General features: G+C 38.4%; 3 protein-coding genes across 3 annotated transcripts; all 3 read right to left on the bottom strand.

Annotated features, from left to right (window-relative positions):
- Positions 1-1401: 1401 nt before the first annotated feature.
- Positions 1402-2466, bottom strand: LOC142101884 (P2Y purinoceptor 4-like). The gene has a single exon (XM_075186313.1). The coding sequence runs from the start codon at positions 2464-2466 to the stop codon at positions 1402-1404; it is 1065 nt and encodes a 354-aa protein (XP_075042414.1).
- Positions 2467-7813: 5347 nt separating this feature from the next.
- On the bottom strand, positions 7814-10934 carry LOC142101714 (P2Y purinoceptor 4-like). Its single transcript, XM_075186097.1, has 2 exons — positions 10851-10934; positions 7814-8933 (listed from the first exon to the last, which is right to left on the bottom strand). Exon 2 carries the CDS (start codon positions 8914-8916, stop codon positions 7852-7854), a length of 1065 nt encoding a protein of 354 aa, XP_075042198.1. The 5' UTR covers positions 8917-8933; positions 10851-10934; the 3' UTR covers positions 7814-7851.
- A 3186-nt stretch (positions 10935-14120) lies between these two features.
- LOC142101715 (P2Y purinoceptor 4-like) lies at positions 14121-17352 on the bottom strand. Its single transcript, XM_075186099.1, has 2 exons — positions 17245-17352; positions 14121-15240 (listed from the first exon to the last, which is right to left on the bottom strand). The coding sequence occupies exon 2, from the start codon at positions 15221-15223 to the stop codon at positions 14159-14161; it is 1065 nt and encodes a 354-aa protein (XP_075042200.1). The 5' UTR covers positions 15224-15240; positions 17245-17352; the 3' UTR covers positions 14121-14158.
- Positions 17353-20335: the final 2983 nt, after the last annotated feature.

Genomic DNA, 20335 nt, shown 5'->3' on the forward strand with positions numbered 1-20335 from the left:
AAGCCGGCTGCACGTTGACACAGACCGGACACACACCACCGCATGCGCATGCGCGAACTACCAACTTTCACTCGGCAGCTGGATGCCAAGCAGCGTGGACTAGGACTCGCACAGCGGTCTCCCCAAACGGACATCTGTGAGGCGGACTTTCTAGGAGTGGGGTGAGTTTACCTTCCTTATTCCCCCTCCTACGATGTACCGGAGCTGCTACCCTTTTAGGAAAATTTATTGACTCTTATTGACCTATTGTGACTCTTAATTGTGCAACTCAGCACGGGAACTTTATGAATTTTATGTGATCCTATCACCCACAATTATTTGGGGCCTTGTTTATATGGTGACTGCAACACTGGATTGGATTTTATTATTATGTCTGCCAACAAGGTTCACTGAACAGACTGTGTTTACATCCAGTGTTTATACTTATTATCTGCATGCCAGCATTATTGCTGTGTGCCTGTCATTTTAAGTTTTAGCGCCATCGCAGCATTGAAATATGTAATACACATCTTTCTTCATTTCTGCGGTCAGGCCATTGACCAATAAACACCTATATATTATTATATTTCCTTTATTTGTTTTTGTTTTGTTGTAACACTACAGGCGCCTGGGGACTACCCCAAGTTTTTTCTTGTGGTTCTCTACAGAAGCAAAGGTTTTACTGATTACAATCACATAATTAGCGGTCATTTGCCTTTCATGTTCTACAATACATTCAAATAGACCTTCATGTTTAATTGTCTTAAATAAAAAGAATTGACATATAGACCATAAAGAAATTTCTTTCCCTTTTATTGCTGGTTCTGATTTACATTGCAAACTACTTTTCACCCCTAGCTGTCCCCATATATCCCCATTTCTGTCTGTTGGGTAAAGATCTTCTGAAGCTGACACTACTTGATTACCTTGAGCGTTGTCTGTTGTGTTTCCTTGATCTTTACCATGGCTGTGCAGAAATCGACACCAGCTGGCAAACGTGAACTTAAATCTATACTTTTGGTATGAGAGAGATTATCATAAGCAAATCAAGGGCACAGCAATGGGCACATGATTTGCACCGAGTTATGCAAACCTCTGTCTTAAAATGGAAAGATGATAACATTTGGACAAATAATGAATTACTCAACAAAATGTGCTGGCATCAGGGGTGGAAAAGAATAAGAACTGGAAGATTTTGTAAAACACCATAAATTTCAACCAATTGAATTTAGAACACACTTCACATTCCAGCAAAGAACAGGTAATTTTTTTTTGACCCGAAACATTTTTGTAGAAATAGTAGACAAATACGGTCTCTACGGATTTCGACACCATGATTTGAGTGGAAGTTGATGTCTTATTGTCTTTATTGAGCAGTTAGTGATGACACCATCCGGAAATGTTTTTCCATTCTCTTGTCAGTTATTTACTAGATTGATTTTCACTGGCATCTATCTCCATCGAGCTCCCAGTCGGCGGAGGACCCTGGTGAGGATCTTCTGAAGTCTGTTCTGGATTTCCTTGATCGTTGTCTTTTGTGATTCCCCAATCTTTATTACGGCTGTGCAGAAAGCTACACCAACTGGTAAACGTGTACTTAAATCTTTCGGAGGCAAAACAGTATAATATGCAATCCAAACAGCAATTTGTTTCTGTTAATAACCATGTAATGTAATAGGCAACCTCAAGTCTTTCCAGTAAAGAACATGATGTTGGAAAGAACTGGATGATTGCAACTCCCATTGTTCTGGTGATATGTATGGGAATATAACAGATTATAAATATGATTAAGGAGAAAAATATGGTCTGTACGGCTTTAGACACCATTACTTTACTGAGCGTGTTCATAGGATTCACCTTGAGAATATATCGACTCAGGAGACTGTAGCAGACCAATGTTACGGAGAAAGGAACGAGGAGGCCAAAGAGGAGGAGCAAACTATTCAAGACAAAATATGAAAGGGTGTTTTCATTTTGATGAATACTAAAGCATTTTGTCACGCCATGAACTTCAGAAGTTTTTAGAAGCAAGAAAAATGGGATTCCGTGTAAACAGAGACAACCCCAAATAACAAAGCACAGTTTGGTAATGAACGACTTGTTGGTCAAGGCAGTTCTTTTGACATTGTGAGCAACAGTAAAATATCTGTGAATACTGATTAAAGTGAGGAAAATAATACTCCCGTACATGTGAGTGCTGAGCAGGAAGACCTTAAATTGGCAAAAGAATGTCCCGAAAGTCCAGTGGTCAGCAACAAAATAGATAATGATCACTGGAGCTGCCGGGGTGATGATGGCATCGGAGATGGCCAAGTTGAACTGGAGGACTACAGTTGAATCCCACTGTTTGACCCGAAACCAAAATATCCATAAACTGATACAGTTCAACGCAAAACCAACTAAGAAGATGAGGCTCAGACCGATGGAGAAGAAAACGTTAATTGGTTGAGGCTTACAGCCGATGAAATCCTCCGATGTGTTCTGCATCCCGAAAGGTTTCTGAGCTGAAAATCAAATAACAGGATTTTGCTTTTAATGTTTCAGACACAATATAACACAATCATTTCATTTTAATCACTATCTTCTACTTTTTCAACACAGTCCCTTTGCCTCCACGTTGTACAACCTATGATTAATATCTTGTAAACGGGAAATGTCACACATCATCATCAACATTTATTTATACAGCGGCAGCAAATTCCGTAGCGCTGTACATATCGCAGTGTACTGAACAAGAAAAGTAGCACTATGCAATTATCAACAATTTGGGTTCATTTTGTCTTATCATAGTGATTCATTCTTGCAGCCACATAGTACTAGTGCTTTTTAAAAATTAGCCAGGCCCAGAGACAGATAAAATCTCTGAGTATTTTTAGTATGCAGAGGAGTTAGCCTTAGCCAGGCCGAACGAGCAGAGGTGAGGACTCGGGTCTTGTGAAATGCCAGGTCTCAGGACATCCATAATTTACTTCGAAAGCCCTGTGTAATTTTGGGCATCTATCCAACCCCAAGGTGGGAGGTGAAGAGCCAACAACAAATGGTTTTAAAAATTCCTTGTATCAGTAGTAGGGCAGCACGGTGGCTTAGTGGTTAGCACTTTGGCCTCACAGCACTGGGGTCATGAGTTTATTTCTCGACCATGTGTGGAGTTTGTATGTTCTCCCCATGTTTGCGTGGGGTTTCCTCCGGGTGCTCCAGTTTCCTCCCACACTCCAAAAACATACTGGTAGGTTAATTGGCTGCATTCAAAATTTACCTCTCTCTCTCTCTCTCTCTCTCTCTCTCTCTCTCTCTCTCTCTCTCTCTCTCTCTCTCTCTCTCTCTCTCTCTCTCTCTCTCTCTCTCTCTCTCTCTCTCTCTCTCTCTCTCTCTCTCTCTCTCTCTCTCTCTCTCTCTCTCTCTCTCTCTCTCTCTCTCTCTCTCGACTGTAAGCTGCAATGGGACAGGGACTGATGTGAATGAGTTCTCTGTACAGTGCTGCAGAATCAGTGGCGCTATATAAATAAATGGTGACGATGATTGTACAGTGTTCATTTCTTTGAGGGAGTCTATCAAGACTGAAATGTCACATCCTTCTCAATTGTGTTCCCTCCCACATCAGATCTTAACTAGTAAGTAGTGACTCTGATTTTATTTGCTATTTTATTTTCTGAAACTCATTTGTGCAATATATGGTGGTATGTCTTTGTTATCCATTTTTGTAAATAAGACTTGGAAATATTTTTCAGATTAAACATATTTAATCTAGCTTAATTTTGTAAACATAGTGCAGACGACATTTCAATCAATGGTTGGGAACCATCAATATATAATTTTAGTCAGGTAGGTGATGAACCATTTAGTGTAGTGAGGAAACAATTTCTAGAAAGTGCACAAATACTCACCACAAACCTCAATATGCTTCAATGATTAATTGTAGAGTTTACGCACAATCTCTTTTAATCTCTTACTCAAAAGTACCCTAAACTGAGACCACAAACAGAAATATGGTTAATAAGATAATGGGTGTACCATGTATATGCTTCTAGTAGGTAATGACGATGAGAAATAGGACATTTACACCCAGGTCAGCCTCTCCGGACTTCACCCACATAAACAATTGCTCCCAATGTGCAACAACTCAAAACTATGCGCTATACTGCGCTTTGACATCCAACTCTATGGGGGAGATTCAATTTGGCGCGAGGCGTTTCCGGAACGTCCGCAAGCCGATGATCTAGCCGGAATCTCTGCTTGATTTTCCTCGCAACCCAAACTACCCCTAACAGGTAATGAAACATGACCTGTTGGGGGTAGTTAGGGTATGTCTTGAGTCGAGAATCATTGCTTTAGAACATATCACTCTTGTTTCCGTTGATACATATGGAGAAAAGTTTTTTCCTGAAACAAAATATTTTCTTTAATAATTTCAGTTTCCTATTGAGATATTTCTCAGACCAGAATCCCATTGTCTTACTGACTAATCGCTGGAGTCCCAGACGAAAAGGATGAGGGAGACCATGAAATTCAGGTAACAATAATGATTGGATCACTCACCTGTTCACTTTACAGACACAGGATTCGGAACAATGCCGCAGAAAGAATTGTTTAGATAATGTCTTGCGATAGCTGAGAATTACCTTCCTGTAAGTTTCTGAGTAACTAACCTCTGGTTCTTCCTTATTTTCTAGAGAACTGGCAATTACAACGCAGCTATTGCACTACACTATTTTTAGTCAATAAAAGGGAAGTGAGGGAAGTCAATTGTAAATACTGAATATTTTCAGAAACAGAGGTAATGTGCTCAGTTGTACTGCGCGTTGGCATGTGTCTGTGCTAAATTGATTACTAGTCTAAGATCTAAAAGTCTAAGGACCTGATTCCTCAAGACATGTGTTTGTTCAAATACGCACGTAACTCTACTCTGCGCACTCTGCAATTCAACAAGGAGCGGATCTGAAGATACCTACGCTGATAAATACGGGTGTAGGTCTGTTCTACTACACCAGACACTGCAGGATACATCCTATATATATGTGGAATATAAATTTGCAAAAGAATGCACAGATTTTTTTTTTTAAATGAATGTCACCTGATAATAATACAGGCATTAGTGACAAAACAATAAAAAGTATTTTTTTTTCAAGTTTTTTTTACCCCATGAAATAACTTTATTAGGATGATCTTAATGTCTACAGAGCATAAAATTAGAGATGCTCACTGACCCCCTTGAACTGGTTTTGGATGTGGATTAGCTTTGTGTTTTGGTTTTGGCAAAACCGCCCTCGTGTGTTTTGGCAAAACCGCCCTCGTGTGTTTTGGTTTTGGTTTTGGATTTTTGAGAAAAAATCCTAAAATATGGTAAAATCGCATTATTTTGTTCTTTTTTTGTTTCTACGTTATTATTAACCTCAATAACACTAAATTAAAGTCATTTGCAGTCAATTTTGACCACCTCACAGATCACAATATTATTTTCATACACTTTCGGACAAATACTGCAGCGACCTGGCTGGATGGTAAGCGACAGAGCAATGACACAAACACACGGCAGTTCCTAGCACATCTAGGACACATTGGCACACAGCAGTGGCAGAAAAGAAAAATGGGGGTCCACCCTCCCTCCAACCCATCGTTATTTTAGATCTTAAAAAGGAATCCAAAAATTGCGAGATCTGAGATCCGACGACGTCACAATGATGTTTTGCTTCATTTTCAAATCCGAAAAAGATTGAAGGTACCGAGCTGGCTCGGCTCAGTACTCGAATCTGCTAAGTTCGGGTATATTTGGTTCTCAGGAAACCAAGCCTGAGCATCTCTACATAAAATACATTTTTACAGTTGCTCCTAATTGCAAACACTTATTATAGCATGCATACGAGACTGTCATCACTACTGATCAGGACTTAGACTGCCCCTGTAGCTGGAGCAAGAAATACGGCAAAAATATAAGTAACTTTGAGATGCCCAGAGCGTGATTAGGATGTGACTGTGTGTGGTTGAGTGTGGCACACCCTTACTGTACATTGACAACGTTAAAATGCTCCTGTAAAGAGCTCTTCTAAACAGAACTTATTAAAGGTGCTTGTGGACAGGAGTTGAGAAACATTGAGGGTGTTATAGGATTCAGATTGTGGTCAACACTGTAAATTATAGAAAACCAGAAATAGATGAAGACGATTATTGGGCAACAAGACAAATCCAGACATGCCGGGTTAGTTTGGGCACCAGTGGAAAAGATCTGTTGAAATAACTTATACAGGGCGGAGAGTTTTCAATGAAGTTTACTATGTTATAAATGTTCATAATAATCATATGATTTTGATGGGACATTTATTCATTTATTAAATGTTAATGTATGTTTTGATTTCTAATTTAAGTTCTAATATTATTGCAATTATCATGAGTTTTATCATAGAAATGTAGAATCTGTCTATCCACCATAACTCCTGCTGAACAAATATTTTGTTACTCTCTGCAGTAACCATTAAATAATATGATGTTTTCTATATGATATGTTGCAAATATTGAACTGTTCTAATCTCAGTTGATGCTGTGTATAGATATATTGTGTTAACGTGTGAATTTTACACCTATTATTTTTGTGTTTAGTATCCTGTGAGCATGTTAGTGCACTTAACTATTTCATTGCTTACTAATCAATCTGATTGCTCTAATTAAGTAATTAGTTTGCAACTTTATAAGTCCTCTTTCCCCCCTGATAGCTACTCAACTTCTGACAACCTGATGGGAGACCTGATGGGCAACATCAGCAATTACTTAGTGCATTAAACACATATTTATTTGTCGTGCATATACATGTATATCATGCATAATATTTAAAAAAAAAAAAAAGCACCGATTAATGCAGCAATACAGAACTGCGCCATGGTCAAAAATGCAATACAATCATTCACATTTCTTCCTTTAAAATGTGCTGGACATTTCTGAGAAGAGATAAGATCTTGTAAATGCAGATGCCTTAGTGAAGCTATACATAACATACACATATATAACTCTCTAAGGTTCCATATTCTTAGTTACTCTTTTCGCAGGAAATGTTCACAATTCATTGGGCAACATTAGACAACAGTAGCTGCATCTTCCAGCTCAGAAATATACAACGAGTTACATAATTCCTATGCATACGAAGCAAAGGTTTTACTGATTACAATCACATAATTAGTGGTCATTTGCCTTTCATGTTCTACAATACAATCAATTAGACCTTCATGTTTAATTGTCTTAAGTAGTAAGAATTGACATATAGACCATAAAGAAATTTCTTTCCCTTTTTTTGCTGGTTCTGATTTACATTGCAAACTACTTTTCACCCCTAGCTGTCCCCATTTCTGTCTGTTGGGTAAAGATCTTCTGAAGCTCACACTACTTGATTACCTTGAGCGTTGTCTGTTGTGTTTCCTTGATCTTTACCACGGCTGTGCAGAAATCGACACCAGATGGCAAACGTGAACTTAAATCTATACTTTTGGTATGAGAGAGATTATCATAAGCAAATCAAGGGCACAGCAATGGGCACATGATTTGCACCGAGTTATGCAAACCTCTGTCTCAAAATGGAAAGATGATAACATTTGGACAAATAATGAATTACTCAACAAAATGTGCTGGCATCAGGGGTGGAAAAGAATAAGAACTGGAAGATTTTGTAAAACACCATCAATTTCATCCAATTGAATTTAGAACACACTTCACATTCCAGCAAAGAACAGGTAACTTTTTTTGACCCGAAACATTTTTGTAGAAATAGTAGACAAATACGGTCTCTACGGATTTCGACACCATGATTTGAGTGGAAGTTGATGTCTTATTGTCTTTATTGAGCAGTTAGTGATGACACCATCCGGAAATGTTTTTCCATTCTCTTGTCAGTTATTTACTAGATTGATTTTCACTGGCATCTATCTCCATCGAGCTCCCAGTCGGTGGAGGACCCTGGTGAGGATCTTCTGAAGTCTGTTCTGGATTTCCTTGATCGTTGTCTTTTGTGATTCCCCGATCTTTATTACGGCTGTGCAGAAAGCTACACCAACTGGTAAACGTGTACTTAAATCTTTCGGAGGCAAAACAGTATAATATGGGATCCAAACAGCAATTTGTTTCTGCTAATAACCATGTAATGTAATAGGCAACCTCAAGTCTTTCCAGTAAAGAACATGATGTTGGAAAGAACTGAATGATTGCAACTCCCATTGTTCTGGTGATATGTATGGGAATATAGCAGACTATAAATATGATTAAGGAGAAAAATATGGTCTGTACGGCTTTAGACACCATGACTTTACTGAGCGTGTTCATAGGATTCACCTTGAGAATATATCGACTCAGGAGACTGTAGCAGACCAATGTTACGGAGAAAGGAACGAGGAGGCCAAAGAGGAGGAGCACACTATTCAAGACAAAATATGAAAGGGCGTTTTCATTTTGATGAATACTAAAGCATTTTGTCACGCCATGAACTTCAGAAGTTTTTAGAAGCAAGAAAAATGGGATTCCGTGTAAACAGAGACAACCCCAAATAACAAAGCACAGTTTGGTAATGAACGACTTGTTGGTCAAGGCAGTTCTTTTGACATTGTGAGCAACAGTAAAATATCTGTGAATACTGATTAAAGTGAGGAAAATAATACTCCCGTACATGTGAGTGCTGAGCAGGAAGACTTTAAATTGGCAGAGAAATGTCCCAAAAGTCCAGTGGTCAGCAACAAAATAGATAATGATCGCTGGAGCTGCCGGGGTGATGATGGCATCGGAGATGGCCAAGTTGAACTGGAGGACTACAGTTGAATCCCACTGTTTGACCCGAAACCAAAATATCCATAAACTGATACAGTTCAACGCAAAACCAACTAAGAAGATGAGGCTCAGACCGATGGAGATGAAAACGTTAATTGGTTGAGGCTTACAGCCGATGAAATTCTCCGATGTGTTCTGCATCCCGAAAGGTTTCTGAGCTGAAAATCAAATAACAGGATTTTACTTTTAATGTTTCAGACACAATATAACACAATCATTTCATTTCAATCACGATCTTCTACTTTTTCAACATAGTCCCTTTGCCTCCACGTTGTACCACCTATGATTACTATCTTATAAACAGGAAACGTCACACATCATCATCAACATTTATTTATATAGCGCCAGCAAATTCCGTAGCGCTGTACATATCACAGCGTACTGAACAAGAAAAGTAGCACTATGCAATTATCAACAATTTGGGTTCTTTTTGTCTTATCATAGTGATTCATTCTTGCAGCCACATAATACTAGTGCTTTTTAAAAAATAGCCAGGCCCAGAGACAGATAAAATCTCTGAGTATTTTGAGTATGCAGAGGAGTTAGCCTTAGCCAGGCCGAACGAGCAGAGGTGAGGACTCAGGTCTTGTGAAATGCCAGGTCACAGGACATCCATAATTTACTTTGAAAGCCCTGTGTAATTTTGGGCATCCATCTAACCCCAAGGTGGGAGGTGAAGAGCCAACAAGAAATTGTTTAAAAATTCCTTGTATCAGTAGTAGGGCAGCAAGGTGGCTTAGTGGTTAGCACTTTGGCCTCACAGCACTGGGGTCATGAGTTCATTCCTCGACCATGTGTGGAGTTTGTATGTTCTCCCCATGTTTGCGTGGGTTTCCTCCGGGTGCTCCAGTTTCCTCCCACACTCCAAAAACATACTGGTAGGTTAATTGGCTGCTATCAATATTGACCCTATTCTCTCTCTCTCTCTCTCTCTCTCTCTCTGTGTGTGTATATTAGGGTATTTAGACTGTAAGCTGCAATGGGACAGGGACTGATGTGAATGAGTTCTCTGTACAGCGCTGCAGAATCAGTGGCGCTATATAAATAAATGGTGATGATGATTGTACAGTGTTCATTTCTTTGAGGGAGTCTATCAAGACTGAAATGTCCCATCCTTCTCAATTGTGTTCCCTCCCACATCAGATCTTAACTAGTAAGTAGTGACTCTGATTTTATTTCCTATTTTATTTTCTGAAACTCATTTGTGCAATATATTGTATGTCTTTGTTATCCATTTTTGTAAATAAGACTTGGAAATATTTTTCAGATTAAACATATTTAATCTAGCGTAATTTTGTAAACATAGTGCAGACGACATTTCAATCAATGGTTGGGAACCATCAATATATAATTTTAGTCAGGTAGGTGATGAACCATTTAGTGTAGTGAGGAAACAATTTCTAGAAAGTGCACAAATACTCACCACAAACCTCAATATGCTTCAATGATTAATTGTAGAGTTTACGCACAATCTCTTTTAATCTCTTACTCAAAAGTACCCAAACGGAGACCACAAACAGAAATATGTTAATAAGATAATGAGTGTACCATGTATATGCTTCTAGTAGGTATTGACGATGAGAAATAGGACATTTACACCCAGGTCAGCCTCTCCGGACTTCACCCACATAAACAATTACTCCCAATGTGCAACAACTCAAAATTATGCGCTATACTGCGCTTTGACATCCAACTCTATGGGGGAGATTCAATTTGGCGCGAGGCGTTTCCGGAACGTCCGCAAGCCGATGATCTAGCCGGAATCTCTGCTTGATTTTCCTCGCAACCCAAACTACCCCTAACAGGTAATAAAAACATGACCTGTTGGGGGTAGTTAGGGTATGTCTTGAGTCGAGAATCATTGCTTTAAAACATATCAACTCTTGTTTCCGTTGATACATATGGAGAAAAGTTTTTTCCTGAAACAAAATATTTTCTTTAATAATTTCAGTTTCCTATTGAGATATTTCTCAGACCAGAATCCCATTGTCTTACTGACTAATCGCTGGAGTCCCAGACGAAAAGGATGAGGGAGACCATGAAATTCAGGTAACAATAATGATTGGATCACTCACCTGTTCACTTTACAGACACAGGATTCGGAACAATGCCCCAGAAAGAATTGTTTAGATAATGTCTTGCGATAGCTGAGAATTACCTTCCTGTAAGATTCTGAGTAACTAACCTCTGGTTCTTCCTTATTTTCTAGAGAACTGGCAATTACAACGCAGCTATTGCACTACACTATTTTTAGTCAATAAAAGGGAAGTGAGGGAAGTCAATTGTAAATACTGAACATTTTCAGAAACAGAGGTAATGTGCTCAGTTGTACTGCGCGTTGGCATGTGTCTGTGCTAAATTGATTACTAGTCTAAGATCTAAAAGTCTAAGGACCTGATTCCTCAAGACATGTGTTTGTTCAAATACGCACGTAACTCTACTCTGCGCACTCTGCAATTCAACAAGGAGCGGATCTGAAGATACCTACGCTGATAAATACGGGTGTAGGTCTGTTCTACTACACCAGACACTGCAGGATACATCCTATATATATGTGGAATATAAATTTGCAAAAGAATGCACAGATTTTTTAAAAAAATAAATGTCACCTGATAATAATACAGGCATTAGTGATAAAACAATAAAAAGTTTTTTTTTTCCCCATGAAATAACTTTATTAGGATGATCTTAATGTCTACAGAGCATAAAATTAGAGATGCTCACTGACCCCCGTGAACTGGTTTTGGTTTTGGATGTGGATTAGCTTTGTGTTTTGGTTTTGGCAAAACCGCCCTCGTGTGTTTTGGTTTTGGTTTTGGATTTTTGAGAAAAAATCCTAAAATATGGTAAAATCGCATAATTTTGCTCTTTTTTTGTTCCTACGTTATTATTAACCTCAATAACACTAAATTCAAGTCATTTGCAGTCAATTTTGACCACCTCACAGATCACAATATTATTTTCATACACTTTCGGACAAATACTGCAGCGACCTGGCTGGATGGTAAGCGACAGAGCAATGACACAAACACACGGCAGTTCCTAGCACATCTAGGACACATTGGCACACAGGAGTGGCAGAAAATAAAAATGGGGGTCCGCCCTCCCTCCCACCCACCTTTATTTTGGATCTTAGAAAGGAATCCAAAAATCGCGAGATCCGAGATCCGACGACGTCACCATGACGTTTTGCCTTGTTTTCAAATCCAAAAAGCGTGAAGGTACCGAGCCGGCGCGAATCGGTACTCGGATCTGCTAAGTTCGGGTATATTCGGTTCTCGGGAAACCAAGCCTGAGCATCTCTACATAAAATACATTTTTACAGTTGCTCCTAATTGCAAACACTTATTATAGCATGCATACAATACTGTCATCACTACTGATCAGGACTTAGACTGCCCCTGTAGCTGGAGCAAGAAATACGGCAAAAATATAAGTAACTTTGAGATGCCCAGAGCGTGATTCGGATGTGTGTGTGTGCGGTTGAGTGTGGCACACCCTTACTGTACATTGACAACGTTAAAATGCTCCTGTAAAGAGCTCTTCTAAACAGAACTTATTAAAGGTGCTTGTGGACAGGAGTTGAGAAACATTGAGGGTGTTATAGGATTCAGATTGTGGTCAACACTGTAAATTATAGAAAACCAGAAATAGATGAAGACGATTATTGGGCAACAAGACAAATCCAGACATGCCGGGTTAGTTTGGGCACCAGTGGAAAAGATCTGTTGAAATAACTTATACAGGGCGGAGAGTTTTCAATGAAGTTTACTATGTTATAAATGTTCAGAATAATCATATGATATTGATGGGACATTTATTCATTTATTAAATATGTTAATGTATGTTTTGATGATTTCCCATTTAATATTCTAATATTATTGCAATTATCCTGAGTTTTATCATAGAAATGTAGAATCTGTCTATCCACCATAACTCCTGCTGAACAAATATTTTGTTACTCTCTGCAGTAACCATTAAATAATATGATGTTTTCTATATGATATGTTGCAAATATTGAACTGTTCTAATCTCAGTTGATGCTGTGCATAGATATATTGTGTTAACGTGTGAATTTTACACCTATTATTTTTGTGTTTAGTATCCTGTGAGCATGTTAGTGCACTTAACTATTTCATTGCTTACTAATCCATCTGATTGCTCTAATTAAGTAATTAGTTTGCAACTTTATAAGTCCTCTTTCCCCCCTGATAGCTACTCAACTTCTGACAACCTGATGGGAGACCTGATGGGCAACATCAGCAATTACTTAGTGCATTAAACACATATTTATTTGTCGTGCATATACATGTATATCATGCATAATATTTAAAAAAAAAAAAAAGCACCGATTAATGCAGCAATACAGAACTGCGCCATGGTCAAAAATGCAATACAATCATTCACATTTCTTCCTTTAAAATGTGCTGGACATTTCTGAGAAGAGATAAGATCTTGTAAATGCAGATGCCTTAGTGAAGCTATACATAACATACACATATATAACTCTCTAAGGTTCCATATTCTTAGTTACTCTTTTCGCAGGAAATGTTCACAATTCATTGGGCAACATTAGACAACAGTAGCTGCATCTTCCAGCTCAGAAATATACAACGAGTTACATAATTCCTATGCATACGAAGCAAAGGTTTTACTGATTACAATCACATAATTAGTGGTCATTTGCCTTTCATGTTCTACAATACAATCAATTAGACCTTCATGTTTAATTGTCTTAAGTAGTAAGAATTGACATATAGACCATAAAGAAATTTCTTTCCCTTTTTTTGCTGGTTCTGATTTACATTGCAAACTACTTTTCACCCCTAGCTGTCCCCATTTCTGTCTGTTGGGTAAAGATCTTCTGAAGCTCACACTACTTGATTACCTTGAGCATTGTCTGTTGTGTTTCCTTGATCTTTACCACGGCTGTGCAGAAATCGACACCAGATGGCAAACGTGAACTTAAATCTATACTTTTGGTATGAGAGAGATTATCATAAGCAAATCAAGGGCACAGCAATGGGCACATGATTTGCACCGAGTTATGCAAACCTCTGTCTCAAAATGGAAAGATGATAACATTTGGACAAATAATGAATTACTCAACAAAATGTGCTGGCATCAGGGGTGGAAAAGAATAAGAACTGGAAGATTTTGTAAAACACCATGAATTTCAACCAATTGAATTTAGAACACACTTCACATTCCAGCAAAGAACAGGTAACTTTTTTTGACCCGAAACATTTTTGTAGAAATAGTAGACAAATACGGTCTCTACGGATTTCGACACCATGATTTGAGTGGAAGTTGATGTCTTATTGTCTTTATTGAGCAGTTAGTGATGACACCATCCGGAAATGTTTTTCCATTCTCTTGTCAGTTATTTACTAGATTGATTTTCACTGGCATCTATCTCCATCGAGCTCCCAGTCGGTGGAGGACCCTGGTGAGGATCTTCTGAAGTCTGTTCTGGATTTCCTTGATCGTTGTCTTTTGTGATTCCCCGATCTTTATTACGGCTGTGCAGAAAGCTACACCAACTGGTAAACGTGTACTTAAATCTTTCGGAGGCAAAACAGTATAATATGGGATCCAAACAGCAATTTGTTTCTGTTAATAACCATGTAATGTAATAGGCAACCTCAAGTCTTTCCAGTAAAGAACATGATGTTGGAAAGAACTGAATGATTGCAACTCCCATTGTTCTGGTGATATGTATGGGAATATAGCAGACTATAAATATGATTAAGGAGAAAAATATGGTCTGTACGGCTTTAGACACCATTACTTTACTGAGCGTGTTCATAGGATTCACCTTGAGAATATAGCGACTCAGGAGACTGTAGCAGACCAATGTTACGGAGAAAGGAACGAGGAGGCCAAAGAGGAGGAGCACACTATTCAAGACAAAATATGAAAGGGTGTTTTCATTTTGATGAATACTAAAGCATTTTGTCACGCCATGAACTTCAGAAGTTTTTAGAAGCAAGAAAAATGGGATTCCGTGTAAACAGAGACAACCCCAAATAACAAAGCACAGTTTGGTAATGAACGACTTGTTGGTCAAGGCAGTTCTTTTGACATTGTGAGCAACAGTAAAATATCTGTGAATACTGATTAAAGTGAGGAAAATAATACTCCCATACATGTGAGTACTGAGCAGGAAGACCTTAAACTGGCAAAAGAATGTCCCGAAAGTCCAGTGGTCAGCAACAAAATAGATAATGATCACTGGAGCTGCCGGGGTGATGATGGCATCGGAGATGGCCAAGTTGAACTGGAGGACTATAGTTGAATCCCACTGTTTGACCCGAAACCAAAATATCCATAAACTGATACAGTTCAACGCAAAACCAACTAAGAAGATGAGGCTCAGACCGATGGAGATGAAAACGTTAATTGGTTGAGGCTTACAGCCGATGAAATTCTCCGATGTGTTCTGCATCCCGAAAGGTTTCTGAGCTGAAAATCAAATAACAGGATTTTACTTTTAATGTTTCAGACACAATATAACACAATCATTTCATTTTAATCACTATCTTCTACTTTTTCAACATAGTCCCCTTGCCTCCACGTTGTACAACCTATGATTAATATCTTATAAACAGGAAACGTCACACATCATCATCAACATTTATTTATATAGCGCCAGCAAATTCCGTAGCGCTGTACATATCACAGCGTACTGAACAAGAAAAGTATCACTATGCAATTATCAACAATTTGGGTTCTTTTTGTCTTATCATAGTGATTCATTCTTGCAGCCACATAGTACTAGTGCTTTTTAAAAAATAGCCAGGTCTAGAGATAGATAAAATCTCTGAGTATTTTTAGTATGCAGAGGAGTTAGACTTAGCCAGGCCAAACGAGCAGAGGTGAGGACTCAGGTCTTGTGAAATGCCAGGTCACAGGACATCCATAATTTACTTTGAAAGCCCTGTGTAATTTTGGGCATCCATCTAACCCCAAGGTGGGAGGTGAAGAGCCAACAAGAAATTGTTTAAAAATTCCTTGTATCAGTAGTAGGGCAGCAAGGTGGCTTAGTGGTTAGCACTTTGGCCTCACAGCACTGGGGTCATGAGTTCATTTCTCCACCATGTGTGGAGTTTGTATGTTCTCCCCATGTTTGCGTGGGTTTCCTCCGGGTGCTCCAGTTTCCTCCCACACTCCAAAAACATACTGGTAGGTTAATTGGCTGCTATCAATATTGACCCTATTCTCTCTCTCTCTCTCTCTCTCTCTCTCTCTCTCTCTCTCTCTCTCTCTCTCTCTCTCTCTCTCTCTCTCTCTCTCTCTCTCTCTCTCTCTCTCTCTCTCTCTCTCTCTCTCTGTCTGTCTGTGTATATTAGGGTATTTAGACTGTAAGCTGCAATGGGACAGGGACTGATGTGAATGAGTTCTCTGTACAGTGCTGCAGAATCAGTGGCGCTATATAAATAAATGGTGACGATGATTGTACAGTGTTCATTTCTTTGAGGGAGTCTATCAAGACTGAAATGTCACATCCTTCTCAATTGTGTTCCCTCCCACATCAGATCTTAACTAGTAAGTAGTGACTCTGATTTTATTTCCTATTTTATTTTCTGAAACTCATTTGTGCAATATATTGTATGTCTTTGTTATCCATTTTTGTAAATAAGACTTGGAAATATTTTTCAGATTAAACATATTTAATCTAGCGTAATTTTGTAAACATAGTGCAGACGACATTTCAATCAATGGTTGGGAACCATCAATATATAATTTTAGTCAGGTAGGTGATGAACCATTTAGTGTAGTAAGGAAACAATTTCTAGAAAGTGCACAAATACTCACCACAAACCTCAATATGCTTCAATGATTAATTGTAGAGTTTACGCACAATCTCTTTTAATCTCTTACTCAAAAGTACCCAAACGGAGACCACAAACAGAAATATGTTAATAAGATAATGAGTGTACCATGTATATGCTTCTAGTAGGTATTGACGATGAGAAATAGGACATTTACACCCAGGTCAGCCTCTCCGGACTTCACCCATATAAACAATTGCTCCCAATGTGCAACAACTCAAAATTATGCGCTATACTGCGCTTTGACATCCAACTCTATGGGGGAGATTCAATTTGGCACAAGGTGTTTCCGGAACGTCCGCAAGCCGATGATCTAGCCGGAATCTCTGCTTGATTTTCCTCGCAACCCAAACTACCCCTAACAGGTAATGAAAACATGACCTGTTGGGGGTAGTTAGGGTATGTCTTGAGTCGAGAATCATTGCTTTAGAACATATAACTCTTGTTTCCGTTGATATATATGGAGAAAAGTTTTTTCCTGAAACAAAATATTTTCTTTGATACTTTCAGTTTCCTATTGAGATATTTCTCAGACCAGAATCCCATTGTCTTACTGACTAATCGCTGGAGTCCCAGACGAAAAGGATGAGGGAGACCATGAAATTCAGGTAACAATAATGATTGGATCACTCACCTGTTCACTTTACAGACACAGGATTCGGAACAATGCCCCAGAAAGAATTGTTTGGATAATGACTTGCGATAGCTGAGAATTACCGTCCTGTAAGTTTCTGAGTAACTAACCTCTGGTTCTTCCTTATTTTCTAGAGAACTGGCAATTACAACGCAGCTATTGCACTACACTATTTTTAGTCAATAAAAGGGAAGTGATGAATATGGGTGCAGGTCTGTTCTACTACACCAGACACTGCAGGATACATCATATATATATGTGTAATATAAATTTGCAAAAGAATGCACAGATTTTTTTTTAAAAATAAATGTCACCTGATAATAATACAGGCATTAGTGATAAAACAATAAAAAGTATTTTTTTTTCAAGTTTTTTTTACCCCATGAAATAACTTTATTAGGATGATCTTAATGTCTACAGAGCATAAAATTAGAGATGCTCACTGACCCCCGTGAACTGGTTTTGGTTTTGGATGTGGATTAGCTTTGTGTTTTGGTTTTGGCAAAACCGCCCTCGTGTGTTTTGGTTTTGGTTTTGGATTTTTGAGAAAAAATCCTAAAATATGGTAAAATCGCATAATTTTGCTCTTATTTTGTTTCTACGTTATTATTAACCTCAATAACACTAAATTCAAGTCATTTGCAGTCAATTTTGACCACCTCACAGATCACAATATTATTTTCATACACTTTCGGACAAATACTGCAGCGACCTGGCTGGATGGTAAGCGACAGAGCAATGACACATTTTTACAGTTGCTCCTAATTGCAAACACTTATTATAGCATGCATACAATACTGTCATCACTACTGATCAGGACTTAGACTGCCCCTGTAGCTGGAGCAAGAAATACGGCAAAAATATAAGTAACTTTGAGATGCCCAGAGCGTGATTCGGATGTGAGTGTGTGCGGTTGAGAGTGGCACACCCTTACTGTACATTGACAACGTTAAAATGCTCCTGTAAAGAGCTCTTCTAAACAGAACTTATTAAAGGTGCTTGTGGACAGGAGTTGAGAAACATTGAGGGTGTTATAGGATTCAGATTGTGGTCAACACTGTAAATTATAGAAAACCAGAAATAGATGAAGACGATTATTGGGCAACAAGACAAATCCAGACATGCCGGGTTAGTTAGGGCACCAGTGGAAAAGATCTGTTGAAATAACTTATACAGGGCGGAGAGTTTTCAATGAAGTTTACTATGTTATAAATGTTCAGAATAATCATATGATATTGATGGGACATTTATTCATTTATTAAATATGTTTAATGTATGTTTTGATGATTTCCCATTTAATATTCTAATATTATTGCAATTATCATTAATTTTATCATAGAAATGTAGAATCTGTCTATCCACCATAACTCCTGCTGAACAAATATTTTGTTACTCTCTGCAGTAACCAATAAATAATATGATGTTTTCTATATGATATGTTGCAAATATTGAACTGTTCTAATCTCCGTTGATGCTGTGCATAGATATATTGTGTTTAGTTTCCTGTGAGCATGTTAGTCCACTTAACTGTTTCATTCCTTACTAAATGACCTGATTGCTCTAATTAAGTAATTTGTTTGCAACTTTATAAGCCCTGAATCATCAAATTTTATGCACATTTCTTATTTTATTTTGATACCCAATAAACCTCTCATTTATGGTTTTCTATCGTTTACAGAGACTTTCAGATTCTGAAGACAAACCTCATGTTACTTCCCCAAATCCTGTCCACAAGCACCCTCAATAAGTTCTGTTTTGAAGATTTCCTAACTGGAGTTTTAATTGACAGTGACAGAATTTGCCCTACTTGTTCCCACATCAGGAAATCCTGAAATCGTGACCTGTTGGAGGTATTTGAAGTAGCCCTGAAGCTGAGAAACTTTTTAGAACATACAAAGGGAGAAAAGTTTTTAGTTTGATTGAAATGTCTTATTAAGGATGATATCTCATCATCTTACTGGAGTTTTAGAGAAAAATGAAGGCTGTAGGATACATAGCGATATAGAGCAGAGTATAATTAGTAGTAATTAGAGAACAGATTACTTACCTGTCCCCCTTGCGGATACAGAATTCGGAATAGTGCCAGAAAATGACTTGTCTAGAAAGTGATCTCTTGAGGATAAACTTTGTGCAATTCCATCCCGAACGAGGAGAGGCGACTCCAATGCAACTATTAAACGACACCATTTATTATACTTTTTTCCAGGAAGTCAGAGAGGGCATCCTGCTAGTAAATACGTCAAATATTTCTAGAAATAGAGCATTACTACGATCTCAGATTAGGTGATGTGATGTTATCTTTATCCTGGGCTGTGTTTAAAGTTACCCAAGTACTTAGACATATTAAATGAATATTCCCTAAATTTACTGTGTACCCCACATACTTGTGCTCCTGTACCAAACACTCCTTGTCCCATTATTTGCACTTAGAATAATAGGTGGTTAAAAAAAAAAAGTAAATAAAATGAACAGAAAACCATTCTCTACCCCCTGTACTGCCTTATTCATAAGCTGGGTTTAGCCATATGGTAAATACAGCTCTTATAATTCAGTTTTTTCAAAGTGGTTGCAAACTGGGTTGGTTGAAGTTCCATTCTTGTTTTATATTGCTTGAGAATATTATATTGTAGTATAATGCAGGTGGACTATATGTGGCGCTGGTTGCTGTAGAGAAAATAGCCCTGGAAGTAAATGGTATTTACTCATCTTGTGTGGTTGGGAAAGGTCTTCTGTTATGTAGTAGGGTTTTGGTGGTGGATCTTCCAGTGGAAAGAGGGAAGCTAGGTGGGGAGAGACAGGAAGAGGTGCACTATGTAGCCCGTTACTGTTCTTGAAATAATCTGTGCATGTGAATAGCAGGGGTGTGGAGTGTAATCTGGAGAGAATATGAATTTTGCATCAATTATCCTTGTAGTGGAGAAAGTAAGTCTGAGTAGTACTGATTGTACATCGGCAGTTCATCTATGCTGCTGGTGGGCTTCTTGGAGTGGGCGGCTGATTTTGGTTCCTGTTCTTTCTTGCTGGTGCCGTGAGTCAGTCCCTTCAGGGGGGCTATGCCATGAAGCTCGTTGTTCCATGTTCCCTCTGGATG

Source organism: Mixophyes fleayi, chromosome 9 (genome assembly GCF_038048845.1).
Source record: "Mixophyes fleayi isolate aMixFle1 chromosome 9, aMixFle1.hap1, whole genome shotgun sequence".
Classification (NCBI taxonomy): domain Eukaryota; kingdom Metazoa; phylum Chordata; class Amphibia; order Anura; family Limnodynastidae; genus Mixophyes; species Mixophyes fleayi.

Bases quoted from the DNA above. Each gene is read 5' to 3' on its own strand.
- LOC142101884 (XM_075186313.1), bottom strand. From the start codon at position 2,466: ATGCAGAACACATCGGAGGATTTCATCGGCTGTAAGCCTCAACCAATT.
- LOC142101714 (XM_075186097.1), bottom strand. From the start codon at position 8,916: ATGCAGAACACATCGGAGAATTTCATCGGCTGTAAGCCTCAACCAATT.
- LOC142101715 (XM_075186099.1), bottom strand. From the start codon at position 15,223: ATGCAGAACACATCGGAGAATTTCATCGGCTGTAAGCCTCAACCAATT.